At 26.9% G+C, this 18,669-nt stretch overlaps 2 protein-coding genes across 2 annotated transcripts in view; one reads left to right on the forward strand and one right to left on the reverse strand.

Annotated features, from left to right (window-relative positions):
* Nucleotides 1–976: 976 nt before the first annotated feature.
* LOC129959183 (uncharacterized) lies at nt 977–11,149 on the reverse strand. Its single transcript, XM_056072009.1, has 2 exons — nt 7,466–11,149; nt 977–1,573 (listed from the first exon to the last, which is right to left on the reverse strand). The coding sequence occupies exons 1-2, from the start codon at nt 10,964–10,966 to the stop codon at nt 1,337–1,339; spliced, it is 3,738 nt and encodes a 1,245-aa protein (XP_055927984.1). The 5' UTR covers nt 10,967–11,149; the 3' UTR covers nt 977–1,336.
* A 608-nt stretch (nt 11,150–11,757) lies between these two features.
* Nucleotides 11,758–18,669, forward strand: part of LOC129958796 (alpha-soluble NSF attachment protein-like) — a 31,522-nt gene continuing 24,610 nt past the window's right edge. The window contains exons 1-2 of the mRNA XM_056071475.1: nt 11,758–11,931; nt 12,142–12,221. Of these exons, the coding sequence (XP_055927450.1) occupies nt 11,840–11,931; nt 12,142–12,221 (172 nt within the window). The 5' untranslated portion in view covers nt 11,758–11,839. The remainder of the gene's footprint in view (nt 11,932–12,141; nt 12,222–18,669) is intronic.

An 18,669-nucleotide genomic window follows, 5' to 3' on the forward strand; every position in this document is an offset into this window, starting at 1 on the left:
CTTAAACTATCAGAATGAATTTCTTTTTGAAATAGTTAATTGTTGTACTATAATGCAACAATTATCTCTATATGTATTTTTTTCTAATACCTTGAACAGAAGATTAGTGGTTTCTCAGTGAAATATTGGCAAAAGAATAAATTAAAGATTTTAGTCATAATTTTCAAATGTTAAAGATTAAATAAAATAATATTTTTTCATTAAATAAAAATTTAACCTCTTTCTTTGGGAGGGAGAGGATAACATGGAAGCTTCTCAGGAAGTACTTTAATTTCATCCAATCAAAAATGCATTCAAACAAATAAGTTTTCTCATTAAAATTCTTATTTTATATATTTAAAAAATAAGGCTTAATAATTTAGTTGACTTTAAAAAGGAAAACCATATAAAGTAGCATTTTTTCATAGGCAATCAATTTAAGTTAAAAAAAATATATATCAATTGCAAGGTTGTTTCAAACAATTTGCAATCAAATAAAAATAAGTACAGAAATATATATTATATCACCCACAATGTGAAAAAGAAATGGTAAAGAAGCACTTAAGAAATAATAAATTGTAAATACTGATATATTTTCAAAATTATATGTTCAATGTAATTAATATGTAGATTATGTTTTAACAGTTATATCAACAAACTGATATATAATTCAATTACTTTTAAATAATAAAGAATGCAAGCACTACTTTCATTAAGCTCAAATATCTTGTGCTTAAACTTGCAAATTTATGTTTTTTTTTTTAGAGTAAAGATCATAATGAAAGTAAAATCTTCGGATTATGAAAAGAATGATTTTTTTTTTTTTAAGTTTCTGGATTATTTTACCATAGATATTAGAAATGAAATATGAGAACGGTTTCTTAATGCAAATAACTTCAAAGTTATAGCTTTTATATAATTAAATATACATAAAATTTTTATATATATTTCAAAATAATTAAAAATATTTGTGAAATGCTTCTGTCATAAAATTTATCACAATTTATTTGTTTATTTTGAAAACAGAAATTACTGGGAGGAAGGATTTGGCATTCAGTTAGTTTTGTATATAATAAAAACTCTTCACAGAATGATATCTGTATTATCCACAAGTACTTGAAAAACACACAATTTATAAAAAATATTTAACATTTTACTTCCAGTAAAAAGTTCAGAGAAGCACTGACTACACTAAAAATATGTCCCTTTTAAATTTTTTCTTTATTATCAGAAAAGGACTGTATAATGAATAACACAATCACCGATATTAAATTCTACTTGTTAAACTGTTCAAATAATTATGAAGATTTATACAGATCTTTACAGCAATAAATACTTACAATAAAGTACTAAAATATTATTTGCATTCTCGGTGTTTAACAGGTTGTGCACCTTCCTCATCTGATTCGACCGTTACAAGTGACTCTGGTTGAAGGCATGTAAACTTTAATTTAAGACCTTTACCTGGAAGAATACTCACGGACCATAATGAAGGCAGTTTTCGCAATTTCCTTGTATTCTTTTTATGAGGTATTTTCGTTTTTGGTGTGTCTTCAAATGATTGGGCTTTTGTACATGGCGAATGACTCTGCATCTGAAATGAAACACTCAATGATTAAAATTCCTGTTATATAAGTTATACATCTAAGAACTTCAAACACAAAAATAATAATGTTCTTCCTAAAACTTTCAGTAAATTTGAGGTTATGACAGCAAAGCAAAATAATATTGCCTTTCACCTCCTTTATGCCAATGAAATAAATTTTTGAAAAATTTGAAGTTTTCCCATTCATTTTGTTCTTAGTTTGAATGCTCATAATTTCATACCTCTAATTTACATAAATTACCTTTGAAACCTCCAATCATTTTAAAATAATAAAAATATTCATTCTCATAAAATTCAGGAAAAGTGCAATCATTTCAGATATCAAATTGTTACATATTTTATTTTCAGCAGTGGTATCAAGCAAATAAAGCTCTTTGATCTTATGCTACATATTAGTAAATTTTAAAAGAGCAACATTTATTCCCAGCATTTAAATTTTTTAGTAGTGATGAACGTTACATTGTATCACTATGCCTCACAGTTTGGATACAATGTTAAATTATAGTAGCAATAGTTATTATAAAGAATAGGCCTTTATTAAACTTTATTTGAATTGAAATGTACAGATATTTAATTATTTCTTTAGCAAGTAAAAAATAATACCACATTTGATAAATTTACATATAATTGAATAGCTTCAAATGTGGGAAAATATATAGCACGTAACTGCAACAGCAACACTGGAGTTTCCATACGTTCTCCAGACACTAAAACTTTCTTTCATTTTTGCCTATTTTTTATGTTTTGCTTATGTCCGAAATAAAATATAAGCAAATGTTAAATATAGAAAAAAAAAAAAAAAGTGTTAAGCGATATGAAGAAAAAAAGTAAACATTCTATAAAAAAGCTATGCAAAGCTATATGGAGGACAGACTTAAAAAATTAACCAATTTATTTATTTTATTATTATTTTTTATTTCTAATAAAAGAATATTTAAATTAAAAGTTGCAAAACTATTAGAAGTAATAAAATTTAAGTTATAAAATTATTAAGTTATAAATTTATATGCTCATTTGAAATGTGTTAATTGTACAAAATTATGTACGAAACATTATGCCTCACTTTTTCTGTCAAACTGAAACTATCTGACATAGTTTGTAGTAAAATCTATGTTTACATAATAAAGAATAAATAAAGTACATTTAGAACATCCATTTAACTCAACAGAACAAAAATACTAGCTTTATTATTAAAGTATTATTCATTATAAAATATAAACCACTTATGAATAAAGAGAATTACAAATACAGAATATTACTTTTAACATGTAAAAATGGAGATTTACTTATAAAAATATAATTAATGGTGAAAATTCTTCTAAAATACATGGACTTCTAGAAACTAGATAAATGACAAAATTTGAAATAAACTGGAACTAATGTTGCAATTACTTTAAAATGAAACTCACCATAATGATATGCCACTGCTTCTCTTATATTAAAAAAACTTGATCCAATTGATACAGAAAAAAAACTTGGATTTAAGTAGCGATTTGCCATTTTGCCTATGCAAGTATTATGGTGCTATCCTACTTCTAATAATTGAATTCTCATAGTACAGTTGAACTCATTAAGTTTATTTAAGATTACTAAGTGACTGACTATGAAACCTTGCCATCAACTTAAGGAAAATAGATCCCTAGAGTTGAAATCAATGATGACACTGATAAATCACTATACAGACAGACAAGGACAAATGGCCCTGGTTTCCAACCTCATCAAATGAAGAAGTTCATTTTATGAAGTCCATATTACAAGTAATCAATCAAACACATTTTGATTGATTTAATGATTCTACATTATGATGCATGCCTTTGTTAATAAATCATAAAAACTGATATTAGAAAAAGATCATGTATAAATTATTGGCTTTTAATTTTCGTTAAAGTTGTAATAATAAATTTCTTTCCATTTTAATAAACAGTCACAACATAATTTATACCAAAGCTAGAGATTTGGTGTAAAGTGCAGTGATTCAATTTTTAGAAGGAAAAAATAATATCCCCATTCATAACTCCAGGTTTTAATAATTACAAAATTTAACGAGCCTATTAGATTTGCACATTCTAAATTTTAAAGAGTAATTTTAAATTGACTTTAAAGTCTGCAAATTTAATAGAATTGGAAGCAAAGACTTCCATGTCCAAGTAAATTAACACTAAAAATCAAGAGTAGTTTTATTTAAATAATAAAATACTTAACCATAGATATTTATGCTTTTGAACAAATGCAATGTGACAAAAATATTTGTGGTAAAAGAGCAGATTTCATGCAATGGGATTTCATTTGAGTTTAATAGAGTCAATCTTTCTACCAAAATAGAACAGAATGAAATTTTATTTTAGTTAAAAAAAACCTGTTAATTTCAATATAGTACAATGGTTGCTTGTCTGTACAAAATGTATATAAATGCAGATTTTGGACAGTAAAGGCCAGTCCCCTCCCACCCAAATCAACAATTATAAGTATGGAATCTTAAATGCAGAGTAAATGAAAACATTACTATAATTTTTATTAAATTATTTTCTAAGTAAAAAAATTATTAAATATATATCAAAATCACAAATATTTTAATAACATCACAATAACATTTTAAAACATTCCATTCTAATAGGGTTCCAAAGTATAAAAGTTTTAAAAGAAAGGAACTAATGCTACTAAAAACTGGCTTTATCAGTCGGAAAATGATGATTGTGTTAACGCCATTTTGAATTTGTCCCTTTCTAAGGAAACTAACTAATCATAGTTAGCTAATCATAGTTTAACTAATCATAAAGTGCATTAACAATATCTATATCTGCAGTTTATTCTTTAGGAGAAAATACCCATCCTGTTTTTGCATAAAACTATAAATTATAGCTGAATATAAGAAATAAAATAATAAGAACAAGAAACTCTAAACTGGAGAATTAACAATAACATATGGTCAGAAGAAAAATATATATTGGCATTATATTTGCAGCACAGCATTGCTGTAAATATAGTGCCAATATTTATTTTTATGCCTATTTAGAATCAATTAAAAAAACCCAACTTTATACTGAGGTGATGTTGCTGAATACTCTTGCACCGAAAAATGAAATAAGGTTGACAAAAAATGTTCAAAGTTTTCATATAAATAAAGAAAATTTCAACCAATTATATAATTAAAAGATACAATTTCTGAACATTGAGTTAGCTTATATTAGTTACAGTTATATTCACATTCCATTTTTAAAACAGCTTTAGGACCATTTTGAGACAGACCCCCATAATTTTATACTACAGTCAGATGACATCTAAGTTGGAATTCTACTCTCCAAACTTCTGAACCATAAAGCTGAAAAATATCTAAATCTGATCAATTCCGCACACACCAGGCATATGGATGCTTTTCAGTGGCATTGAGTTTTGAATCCCCCCTTCCCCCCAAAAAAGTTCTTTTATGGCACTGAATACAACTAAAGACTTGTAGTTTATAAAATTATAAATACTATATTTCAAGTTTTAAAATATCAACATATTAAAAACTTAATTTTTATATTAAATTTTAAAAACTTAAAATTTATATTAATTATAATCATTACTATAATATATAATGTGTTTTAAAATTGAAAAAGTTTTTATTTTAATTTTATTTTAAATGAAACCAAGCTGTTCTGAAAATAATTAAGAAACTGCTCAAACAAATTTTGTTCTTATTTAAAAAAGATTAGAGAATAAAGTAGGTCATAATAAGCAGATAAAAACAAAAATAAAGCAATGGCACTACATTAATAATATATAAAATAATTATGAAATTGTTTATTAATAATTAAACTTGGTGAGTTTAATATTTCTATAAGCTTGAATCAATTTCTGTAATTAGAAAAAGACAACTGAAAAAAAAAAAAAAAAAAAAAAAAGAGGGGGAAAAAATAAAATAAAATTGTGCTTTATTATTTATATATGGATCAGTACTAACAATTATTGAATGAATAATAATGAATAATTCTTTTACTTTTGCAGGCAAATATTATCTAAATAATAAAATAATAATTAAACATTAGCCTTGAAAATTCTATGCCCATTTGGCTATGCATCAGGAACTACAAATTATTAAATAGAATATAAAGACACCTTTAAACATACATTAAAATTTTATGCACTTTACAAAGCCATTTACATTCTATCAATAATAATAAATACCTTATTAATAAGCTAACAATAAAAGATTTAAGAACTCGAGAACTCCATTTCTACCACAGGTTACCTAGTATTAAAGAATGATTTAACTTTTGCAAAATTCATTCGTAAACAATATTGGAAACTTAGCTATATATTTTATGATATTAAAAAAATTCTTTTTTAAATAATTTACTAGACAGAATAAAATACATGCAAAATACTAGTTTCCACCTTTAAAAAAAAAAGATAAAATTTTAATATTAATTACTATGCAGAACACTGAAGAAGCAAAAATACTGGTTTTATCTGGGCAATAATTATATAGAATAAAAGAAAAAAAGTATGCAAATTATTTTATCAACTAAAACTATTAATTTAAAAAAAAATCCAAATTGAAAAAAATTAATATAAATAGTATTTCCACTAAAGATTATTACTTCTTTTTTTATAATTTTGTAATTCTGGGAAAAAAAAAAAAAAAAGTAGATGAAACAACTTCTCAAAATTATTGAAACAGTAATTTAGTTATTTAGGGATCAAATAAGATGGACAATCAAAATAATATATTTAAAAAAAAAATTACAAAAATTACTATGCAGAGAATTAAGGTGACAATATTCTATACAATAAGATTTAAAATAAACTCATATTATAAAGGAATATAAATTTTCATATATTTTCTTTAAATATCTTAAACATTATTAAAATCCTCTTTTTGATTCCTGTTAGAATGAAAGTTATCAGTTTAAGACTGATATAATAAATTTTATGTTTTGGCATATTCAAAACATATTATCCAAATGTGGAGCAAGATTAATTTGGTTACAAAAATAAGAAATGTTTCAGGCAGTTTTAGATTAATTTCCCAAGCAGTTTAACAGGTCTTTCTTACTTTTTCATGTTATATAGCAGATATCAAATTGGCAATACAGTGTCTTTAAATTCTAAGTGTAAAATATTTCTGAGTTTTCAAGTTTTGACTGCATATCAACACATATAATTCAATTACTTTAAAAGCTAGCTTCTTATAGATCATATTAAAATACTGCATACTTAATATATGCTTTGTGAGCCATGACCAAACTTTTCAAATTACTAATTTGACAAGTCTTGTCTATTCCTTAATAATAATAATAATCTAATCCATAATTCTTTGTCAAAGATTTAAAATAGCATCAAGTATCTAGAATTAAATCTCCCTAAAAATAGTTTATTTTGAAGGGGGGGGGGAATAGCTTTTGGTGAATCTTCCTTTGCAATATTTACTAGACATGGAAATGGATCTTCATTTATAAAAATGTGAATAAATATCAAACAGATAAAAAAATAAAAGAAGTAAACTGCATCATTCAGATGGCCATATAAGAGAATCCGGGACATGACAATAAAAAGCGGCAAGTTTTACTTTTTTTTAAAAAGACAATGAGTTCCTAAATATGTTATTCTTTCTCTACAATTTTTTATTATATTAACGTTTTGCAAATTTTTAAAGATTTGAGTCAACATTTTTTTAGACTGGCAAGAACCTGATACCCAATTCTCCTGTTTTACTATAAAGACATTTTAAAAATCATTTCATCATTATATATAAATAAATTTTAGCACAATTGTCTTTTAAGAAATTTTTTTAAAATTTATTTTTGACTCCCCCCCCCCCCCCAATATCTCCACCCAGGCCAAGTTCTAATTCAGAATAAGCAATCCTTTACTACACAAACCAAAATTAACACTTACCATTAATATTTCTTTCTTTGTGTGAGCATCTTGCTCAGAAGAGTTGCAAGACATTTTTTCTAGACTTTGACTATTTTTTTCCTTATTGTAGTCACAAAATGAGTCTCTGTGCCTTGTATCATCAGAAATCCTCTTATTTATAGAAATTGAGTGAGCATCCATCTTCTTCACACAGTTTTGCACTGAATTTCTAACAGAAAGTGGTTTAAAACTTTCTGTGCAGGTTTGTTGAACATTGCAGATATATCCTGGCATTATATTATTAGTCTGAGTCTGCAAAGGATAGCAAACACTGTTACAAGACAAATCTTTATTTGAAATTTCTGAAGGAATTACACCAGCAGTTTCACTATTATTTACACAAATTCCTTCAGTATTTTTCATCAAACTCATCTCTACATTATCAGATGTGGAATTTCCTACCATATTTCTTCTGGGTAATGCACTGTTAATAGCAACTGGTGAATTAATACCATCTGACATGGAGACACTACTTACATTAGAAAATGCAGAGTTTCTAATTTCATTATCCAATTGATGACGTATATGATTTATCGCATCAAGATAACTGTTTGATACCATTTGGTTTTGATTGGCGAGGTCAGATGCTAAGACATTAGTTCTTTCAAGAGCATTGCGATTAATCACATTTTCAAATTCATCAAGATTGATATTATTATCATTGAAAGCCATCTCTTTAATGCTTTGATCAGACATATCAACATCTACAGGGCTTGAAATTGTATCACTTGCATTAACTTTTCCAGCAGGATTTTGATTATTACTTGCATTGGAAAAATCAATAGGCATTGCATGATTATCCATACAAGCCATTCCTTTGATGTTTTGATCAGATACATCAACATTTATTATAGGATTAGAAACTGTATTTCTTTCACAAGAATTTTGATTAATCACCTTGGAAAAATCAAGAGGCATTGCATTACTATTAGTAGATGCTATTTCATTCATGCTACAGGTAGACAAATCAGTGTTCATTACAGGATTAGAAATAGCATTACATGTACTGATTCCTTCAGCAGAACTTCGATTAACTATTTTTGAGAAATTAACTGGCATTACATTACTTTCAGCACATGTCATCTCTTTGATATTTTGGTTAGATATATCAATGTTTACAACAGGATTAGAAACTGTACTACTTACACAAACTCTTTCAGGAGGACTTCGACTCATCATCTCAATATAACTTGCACAAGATACAAGAGTGCTATCAGAATAAGAAATTTCTTTGTTATTTTGATTAGAAACAGCAACATTTATTATTGGGCTGGATACACACGGCAAAGTAGGGCTATTTGCAGAAGAAATGTCACATTTAATTGAATTACGAGCTCCCAAATTACTGACGGGAGAGTAACCACTGTTCTGTAAACCATTTAATTCAATATCACTAGAACCACTCTCTTTCAAATTACCGACAGAAATATGCTCTTCTTGCTGCAGCATAGACTTAGAAATGTCTTCAAAATTATCCCTGTCAGTTTTCATTTCATTATCACTATTACTATTTATCATATTCAAAGCATTACTGATAAGATTCTCATTCTCATCATCTGAACTTTCACTTGAAAACATTTGTTCCGACACTTTGACTGGAATAGGATTAGAGCATGATGGACTCACATTTATATTTGTTTTATCAATATAAAATGGACCGGCATTTGATTTCATATCAAAATTTTTATTGATATTTATTTTATCATTGATTAGCGATTCATTAAAGCCAAGATTGGGTGGTGACAAAGATTTTGGATATTTGGTATCTCTCTTACATATAGGAGAAAAAGCATCAAGTGAATTAACAGCTTCTTCAACTTTTACATGAGCATCTTTTAAGTCAATTGCATTATTTACAGGAATAGAAGTATTGGCATTTGACTGAGGCTTTAAATCTGTTGAAATGCCAGAAGCAAATGCAGGTGAATTCATTTCAGGAGAAAAATTCTCTTGATCTGGGCACTCATTTTCATCTGCTTTGGATTTGCAGTCATCAAAATCAAAAATATTATCATCAAACATCATATCATCCATGTCAGGAAGATTATCAATATTTTCCATCCAACAATTTTCAAAATTTTTTATGCATAATTGAGCTAAAGTAGCTGTATTTGTTTTATCTAATATTGGATCCACAGCACAAGATTCTAAAAGTAATTCATTTGTTACTCCGGGTAAACATAAATCTTTGCAGTCTACAATGTCATCGTTAAGTGGGGAGTCTGGCTTTATTCCTACAACATCTATTTCAGATTTAACACTGTTATCATTACTGAGAGGAGAAGGTTCCATGTGAGTCGCTGGTGACTCCTGTTTGATTTCTTCCTTTTGATTAATATGCAAATTTAAAGGCGAAGGAGATTCATCTTTTTTAATATTCCGATTGAGAGGTAATAATATTTCTTCTGGTTGTTTGTCATGTACATTTAAGTGAATAGGAGATTCATTTTTAATATGCATATTAAGAGGAATGGGGAGATCTGCCATCAAACTAGTATTTTTATTATGCATCACATTGCCATTAAACAAGACAATGTTAGAAGCTTGATCCGGAATCTGATGCTTTTGGATGAATTCTTGAGGCGAAGGCAACATTTTTAGAATATTGTTGACAGATTCGTAATTTTTTTCATTGGATACAAACTTCTGGTGATTAGCACTTTTTATATGAGTTTTCAAATCATTGAAATGTGTCCTACAACATTCACAATAATTATTTTCTTCTTTAGGTTTCAGTTTTGGAAGTTTTTTATCTTTCACAGTTGGTTTAGAATCTTGAGCACGGTACTGTAATCGATTATTTAGGTCCATATGATTAGGATGAAGCTGTCTTGGTCCAGTGGGTTTATCTAAAATCACATTGCAATTTTCTGCTTTTATCAACACATTGGCATTCCTCAATGGCATTAAACGTTCAGGATCATTACTAAACATTTTATAACATGGTCGAAACTTTTTATGATAGCATTCAAACTTTATGAAACATCCAGTGAGATTCGAGATATTTTGGTTCTTCTTAGTTGTGTGATTTATAGTTGAAATCGATTTCACAAATGGTTCGATTGAAGACAAAAAATTACTGAGTTCTAGGATTGGAATTTCCCATTGTCTTGCAAAGAGAAGGATATTATCATAGGATGAAGTGTTTGTGGATGTTAAAAATTTATAGCCTCTTGAAGTTGAGGGTAGATTATATAAAACACCTGGATGGCCGTAACTTGATCCAACTATAGTATGTGGAGCATATGATGCTCTGAAAGTTAAATCATTACAAAATTGTTGAGCAGCAACAACATAAGTGTTTTCAATGAGAATAGTTGTGATCTGCTTGCTTAAAAATGCTTCTATTCTACCGCCGAGTACAGGAATTTTCTCTGAAGCAATCTGAAGAGTTTGTGGACTTGACCAGATGAAATAGACTTGTCCCTTCAAACATAATTCAGGCGGCAATTTACGCTTATACGATGGACACATATTCATTGGACCGGACGCTTTTCAGCACCGTCATTTGATATCAGAATATCGAAACAATGCTACAGCAAAGTATATAATGTACGCAAATCATCTTCATTCATAAAAATGTAAAAAAAATGTAAGAAAAAGTTATTTATAATAATATTATGCAAAACATTACTTTGGGTCAAGCTACCCGCTATAGGTAAATACAGCATCTAGATCTCTTAATGAGGCGTTGCCAACTTGAAAGATATTTGACAAACTTTATCCTGGATTTTGACACAAAGAAAACAATCAGTGAAATTTAGTTAAAAGGATAAAGTTTCTTAAAAATATATTCCATAGCCTATTAAAATTAAAAATATCAACGTCTAAAAATGAGGGTTTAATACTGCTTAATTTAGCGGAAATCAATTATTAATTATTTCGATATCAACTTTCTTTACTCAATGAAGTAAGTTTGGCAAATTTTAAAATCATATAAATAGTATAAATATGCTTGTGGAAGTTTTTAGAGGAAAAATTACAATAAATGGGATGGAATTATAGGTTTTATGCAATATCTTTTGTGCTTGCTTGAAATAATATCGCACTAGAGCTATGTTGAAAAGCAAGAAAGGAAAAGAATACATTTTGCTACACACTTTTGAAATTTCAATAGAAGTATATTTTCGATTTACTTTAAAAGGATCTATATCTAACATAGTAATGTTAATGTTTCAAATTGTATTATTTAAGCGACATTCCACTGAAAAAAGAGCTACTTGTTGATCGAATGGCAACGTTTTATCCTTTTTAACAATTGCGGTGTTCTGTTCAGATATTCCGAAACTGATATAGAGGAATTGGAAACTAAATATTGTTACGAAGGGAATACTTTTCTAATTTTTTAAAAAAATGGCTGATAACGAACAGAAGGCAATGCAATTAGTTGCCGATGCAGAAAAGAAACTTAAATCTGCTCAGGGATTTTTAGGTGGTCTATTTAGGTAGGTTTTAATAATTTAAAAATTTGTTTATATCTTGTTTTATTTGTTGAAATTCATTTTATAAACTATATCTGTCATGACTACAAGAACTAATTTTTGATGATTTATTAAATATAAATACAGAAAAAATCAACCTGATTATGAAAACATTAATATTTTATTTATAAAATTTTGGTTGAAATTCTTTAACATAGCTCCTTATTTTGTTAGATCATCATCCAAAATTGAAGAAGCATGTGAAATGTATACCAAAGCAGCTAATATGTTCAAAATGGCAAAGAAATGGAACGGTAAGTTTTATTATAAAGGAAGATTTTGTTCTCCTTGTTTCACAAAACTATTACTCAAATCTATTGCATATTTACAAAATTATTATTTCAAATTTTAAAGCGTCACTGACATATGTTATTTTTCATAAAAAGTTTACAATTAAAGTGGAAATAACTTTAGACAGTTTATATTAATGCATTTAATATTTTCATACAATTTCAAATTAACTTATGATACACAGAAGAAAATTTTGATAAAATAGTTCAAAATTACCATCTCTAAACTATAGTCTGAATTATCCTTTCAAAATATAATATTTGCACAAAAAAATAAAAATTAAAAATGTAGTGTCTTCTGAATAAAATATTTAAAATTGTATCTAAGGTTTGAAAATTTTAAGATATTTCTAAACATGGCATTCTTTTTTATAGATTAAAATGGGCTACCAAATATATGATAAATTGATGGGGTTGATCGAAGCATATTTTTATAAAAATTAATATCATATCTAGTTATTATCATATCTGCATAGTGTCATGAAGAGTGCTAAAATTTGAAAACCACCTTTAAGCACCTTAAAATTGTTTCATTTTGAAAAAAGTACTTAAAAATGAACAATTTTCTTGAGAAGTGAGAAGAAAGCTTTTTGCCTTGTTTCGCCACACATTGATTGATATTGTGATTTGGTAAATGTTTGTTTATCAGGTGTATCAAGAAAGAAAACCAATGAAAGAGAAGAATTCACTGAAGGAATCCAGGGGTTCCAACACATCTTAAGATAAAGTTTAATGAGCCTTTTTTCTGCCCTTTTTTCTTCAACAGTGCACATTGTTGTTTATTGAAATACTGATATAGTTATCTGGAAGATTTATTGCGATTCAAAAAATGTTTAGTTTCCAGTTTTTAGAGTTTTAGATGTTTAAGAATTTATTTAAGTTACTTGGGAACTGTCTGTTATACCTTTTATATGTTAAGAAATATTCAAATTGATTTGATCAACACAAAATAAGCATGCAACAAGATAAATTTGGAGTGCCATAGAGAGATATCAAACATGGGAGATGCTGATCTAGAAACATTTATAGTGAAGTTTCTTTATAATAATGTTACTCATTTGATCATCATTCTCATTGATATTTTGTTTGTAATCTCTTGAATTATCTATTAAAGGGATTTTACTGTTTTATACTCAGTTGTTATTAATTGAAGTAGGTAATTATGTTAGTCAGTCATGTATGGTGAGATATCAATTTAACACTGTACATTTTTAGTAATTGTGATTTCTTTCACATTTTTTTTTCTTTTTGATGTCCATGATCATTTGAAAATTATTATTTGTTGGATTAATCTTGCCAAATTTTAGTTTTTAATTAGAAAAAAAACCCTGTTAAATATGGTAATTAAATTTAAAAAATCTATAAAATTTTTCAAAATTCTCATTCTTTAGGGTTCAAATTATGTCATTTATAATGATTTTTTCTTGTTATAACTTATAGATTTTTTTTTTCCCCCTAAAAAATCACTCTTTGCATATAAAGGTCTGTCGTGATTGACAGAGCAATGCACAACATTTACCATTGAAATTAGAAGCATAAAATTAGGAAGTTATTTTTTGGGTAGTAAAAGCAACACCTCCTAAAGTACAAAGCCTCCAGACGGCTGGAATGAGTCATCCAAGGAAGTCTGCCGATCTCAACAGCCTAATGAGAAAAGCGATGTAATTTCAAACTTTCTCTATAGTAAACACATCGTTTGGCTGCTATAAAATATTGGTTCAATTAAATATAAAGCATTTTTATCATTATAATACATTTTAAAATACAAATCAGAGGTTTAAAATTTTATTCTAGCAATTATTTTATGAAATATCTATAAAATACATGATTTGAAAGTAGCTATAAGACTCTCATTTAAGAGTATACTGGAGAATTAATATATATTATTTCTCCCTTTTTTAAAAAAAAGTGAGTATGCATAAGATAATTTATTAATTAACGTTTAAAAATAAATAAGTAATTTTTTTAAATAATAAAATAATAAAAAATTTTAATTAAAATTTTTTAAGAATAATAAATTAAAAACATTTTTTGCATGAGATATGTAAGCTCACACAAGAAGAAAAACTCAAATTAAAGGATATTCTGGTGTACAATATCTATAACATTTCTCATAAATCTTAAAAAAAATTATCGTGAATAAGAAAGTTAAACCATTTTATTTAAAAACATTTTTACATGAAGTATATACAAGAAGAAAAATTCAAATCAAAAGATATTCTGGAATGCAGTATCTATATAATTTCTCTGATAAATCTTAAATAGTCATGAATAAAATAGTTTAAATCATTTTATTTAAAAACATATTTAAATAAAGTATACAAGCTCTGACAAGATGCAAAACTAATTAAGAGATATTCTGGAATGTAATTATTACAATTTCTCATAAATTTTAAAGAAAATATCATGAATAAGACAATTTAAGGCAATTTATTTAAAAAGATTTTTACATGATAAAAGCAAGTCAACGTTTTCTAAATTTTTGAATGAACTTCAACTGTGTCAATAAAATTATTTTATGCAAAGTAAGTTAGAAATGTACATACAGAAAGGACATAGGAAACACACGTTATATGGCAAGATGCGCACAATATCACTAATTAACTTTATTATATATACTTTACAGCAAACTTCATAAAAATTAATTACCAGAATACAGCCACTTTTTCATGAAAATATTCCATATTTTTTATAACATCTTCCTCTCTAAAATGCAGTTCACAGATCTGTGAAATTGTAGAAGATAAATTAGAATTAATTAACGATGAAATTATACATATAATTATTTTTAAGATATAGATAAATGCCTATGAATTAAAAAAATTATTGTATTATAATTTTCTTTTCTTTAATTTATGTTTCCAAAATTTATGAATTCAAATGTTGCATTTATCATGTTTGTACATACATTTACTATTTGGTTATACAACTGATTTAATAATTGCAGTTAAAATAATAGGTGAGATCAAGATTAATTAATATTTAAATCATTATTAAGACAGATTGAAATTTTCATTGTTAAATATATAAAATTAATTTGTAACAAGTATATTGAATCAGTTGTTATTAATCAGAATCTGAAACATAATTAAAATTATTCATTAGGAAGGCATTATATTGTTGCTAAGCATGTTTGTCTATAATTATATGGAGATATGGAAGATTATTATCGAATCAATCTTTCAATTTATTAATAAATTAAAAGCTAATTCTATGAATTTAAGCTGAAGCATGGTTTTGCTGCTGGAGGACTTCAGATTCGAAACAAAGAGAAAGAAGCAATTCAAACTATTACTATTAACACTATTTACTATAGAAACTTAAAAATATAGAGTATTTATAGATTCAAATATAAATTCAAATTGAAAATTATCTGAATATTATCTTTTGAGAAAGTTACTGAATGCTCTTGAAGTTACTCTTGAGCTTTTGCTTGGCTTGAAATCCTCAGGAAGGAGCCTGAGTCCACTGTGCTTTTAACTTTTCATCCTAGGAAAATTTAAAAATGGGCATTTTTGTACCATTGTCATAGTTTTCTTTGCAGTTGAAGACTGAACAGTGGAAAGACGTTATATCATTTAAAAAAGTATCTATTTATGAAAAATACATTAACGTTGTTTTCTGAAAGAAATACAGAAGATGGGAAGTTACTGCCAACGATTTGAATGCATTCTATGCATCTGTAACTCGCAGCCACCTGCTACTCATCAGACTTCTTCCTATGACTTATTATGCAGCATTCCAGTCAGGGCTGAGGCTTTGTACTTTAGGAGGTGTTGGTAAAAGTCCATTAAGTTTGGATTTTTTCAAAATTTTAATTCAAAATTTAATTTAAAAATAATAACAGAATTTTAATGTTTTTTTCACAACAAATCATGTTATTGCAAAAAAAAAAAAAAAAAAAAAAAAATTATTTTTACACCATTTTAAAGTTTAAAAAAAAAGTTTTTTAAACAATCTGAATTTTGCTTGAATGAATACATCCCCCCTCTCCCTTTAGTTTTAGTAAGTTTTGAAAAGTTAATTTTGGATACAATTTTTCAAATGATTTTTATTATATTGAGATTAGAAACAATACCATTGCTTATTCAAATCATTGATTTACATTAATTTATTTCTGTTAAAATTATTATAAATGGGTGGGGGGGGATGCTTTCTTTGCTTTAATTTAAAATGAACTTTTTGTTAAAGCAATTCATTGAATAAGATTCTTTGTTTGATGCATTTTGTTGAAGTTTGAAGCAATGCAGTGTATTATCTTGTGCTGACTTCAAAAGAATATTTATAAGAAATACTTCAAAAGCCATTTTTTTTTCCATTTTCCCTTTAATTACAGAGTGATTTTATAGAGATTTTTTGTTATTTTTTTTCAAGTTCAAGAGGTTTTTTTCTTTTTCTGTATAGGTTAAAAAGCAGGTTTTTATTAAATTTTTGAAACACATACTGAAGAGGAGGAAGCAGCCTTTACAAAATTTTAGAAGCAATGAGATACTTTTTTTTATAGTCTGACCATTTCTGAATGGTGCTTTTCTTTTTTATTAAAAGATCAGGGATTATCATAATCAAGGACTTATTATAGCTACTGGAGCTTTTAGAATATCAACAATTCAAAGTTTACATGTTATAAGTGGTGGCCCTTGAAATTCAGGCGGGAACAACTTTGTTTATCATATTTTAATAAAATTAAAAGTGTCTTATACCATCCACTGTTCTCAGTTCTATATACATAGCGTTATTCTCTTTAAAATTACCTTTTACACCAAATTTAGGATTTCGTATAGGAGAGATTTTACAATCATACAAAGCTAAAGACTTCCCGATTGCTGTAAATATTAGGGTCCATCTCCATGTCAGGAGGCATCTTTTAATTTTATAGATGATTTTATGCACTTCCTGAAACCATCAACTACAAACATGATGTTTTAGAAATTTTTTTATGAACACAGATAACAGTTTTGCTCTTTTCTACCTGTTTATACAGATAGTCAAAATATGATAATCACATCAGAATAGCAGCAGTCTTCCAAAATGTAACAATATCTGAAAGATTTCACTCCTTTTGTTCTGCCTTTACTTTCAAACTTTATGCTATATATCTAATTCTTCTGAAAACACATTTTACACACTTCTACATTTATTATATATACTGATTCTAAAAGTAGTATTGCCACTCTTAAGAATGTCACTGGAAAGTCATCCCTAAGTTCTAAATAGCTTGTGCATGTATATTTCCTTCAAAAATAATTTCACATTTAAATTGTGTTGGATTCCTGGTCATATTGGAACTTGAGGAGATGAAAAAGTTGACAAGGCAGCAAAAAGCTCAAGCCTGAGGAAAGAACGTTTTGTTCCATTACTCGATACATTACAAACAATAAAAATAATTCAAAATAAATTTTGGCAATCTATGTGGGAAGAACTATCTACGAATAAACTATTTCAAATACAGCCATCTGTCAAAGGCTTCAAAAGTAAAACTTTAACCAGAAAGAAAGATGTCATTATCAGGAGACTTTGAATAGGCTACACCTATTTGACCCAAAAACATCTTTTGCACTCTGATCATGTACAACTTTGTAATAAATACAATTGTGTTTTAATGGTTAAGCATATTCTGTGTGAATGCCAAGATTTTAGTACACAATGACAAGTTCATTTTGGCATGATTGTTTTTAACTTAAATGGCATTTTAGATGATAATCGTCATTCAAATATTTTTGCCTTTTTAAATGGACAAATGACATTCAAATTTTATATTAGATTTAATTGTATCTTTTTTTATATATATATATATATATATATATATATATATATATATATATATATATATATATATATATATATATATATATTTAATGCTTTAATTTTTAACATGGAAACTGTCTAACAAATGTTTGGCACAGAATTACCAAATCGGTCCTTGTGCCATAAAGCCAAAACAAACCAAATTCTAATAAAAAAATAACCTAAAAAACTCATTTAGTACATGGTATTGTTCTGTCATCAATTTTATGACAGTTTTGCCAGTCTTATGATGGTAACCATTATGGAATGCTTTGATTCTTAGTTTTATAAGACTACAAATAGAATTATTAAATATAGTGAGTTAGTGCTGGAGAAAATTTACTCTTGCCATCCCAGTGAAAATGAATCTTATATATTATTACATGTATAAAAATCAAATACAAAAGTTATTGTATTTGTAAAAGTTATGCTTCTACATCACTATTAACAGTTTCAGAAATGATATAAAATGAAACATTTTGTTAATTTTTAAAAAATGTTGGAAAAAGATTACAGATCTTTATTGTTAATCTTATAGAAGTTTAATTAATTTTTTTGGGTATTGATTATTTTATTATTTTTATGCTTTTCTCAAAACCAAAAAGGCCTGTTTTTTTTTTTTTTTTTT

This window comes from Argiope bruennichi, chromosome 2, assembly GCF_947563725.1.
Source record: "Argiope bruennichi chromosome 2, qqArgBrue1.1, whole genome shotgun sequence".
NCBI lineage: Eukaryota > Metazoa > Arthropoda > Arachnida > Araneae > Araneidae > Argiope > Argiope bruennichi.

Excerpts from the sequence above, each read along its gene's own strand:
- LOC129959183 (XM_056072009.1), bottom strand. The coding sequence starts at position 10,966 with ATGAATATGTGTCCATCGTATAAGCGTAAATTGCCGCCTGAATTATGT. Across the intron at positions 1,574-7,465 it reads CAAAGAAAGAAATATTAATG|ATGCAGAGTCATTCGCCATG; the intron begins GTAAGTGTTAAT and ends GTTTCATTTCAG.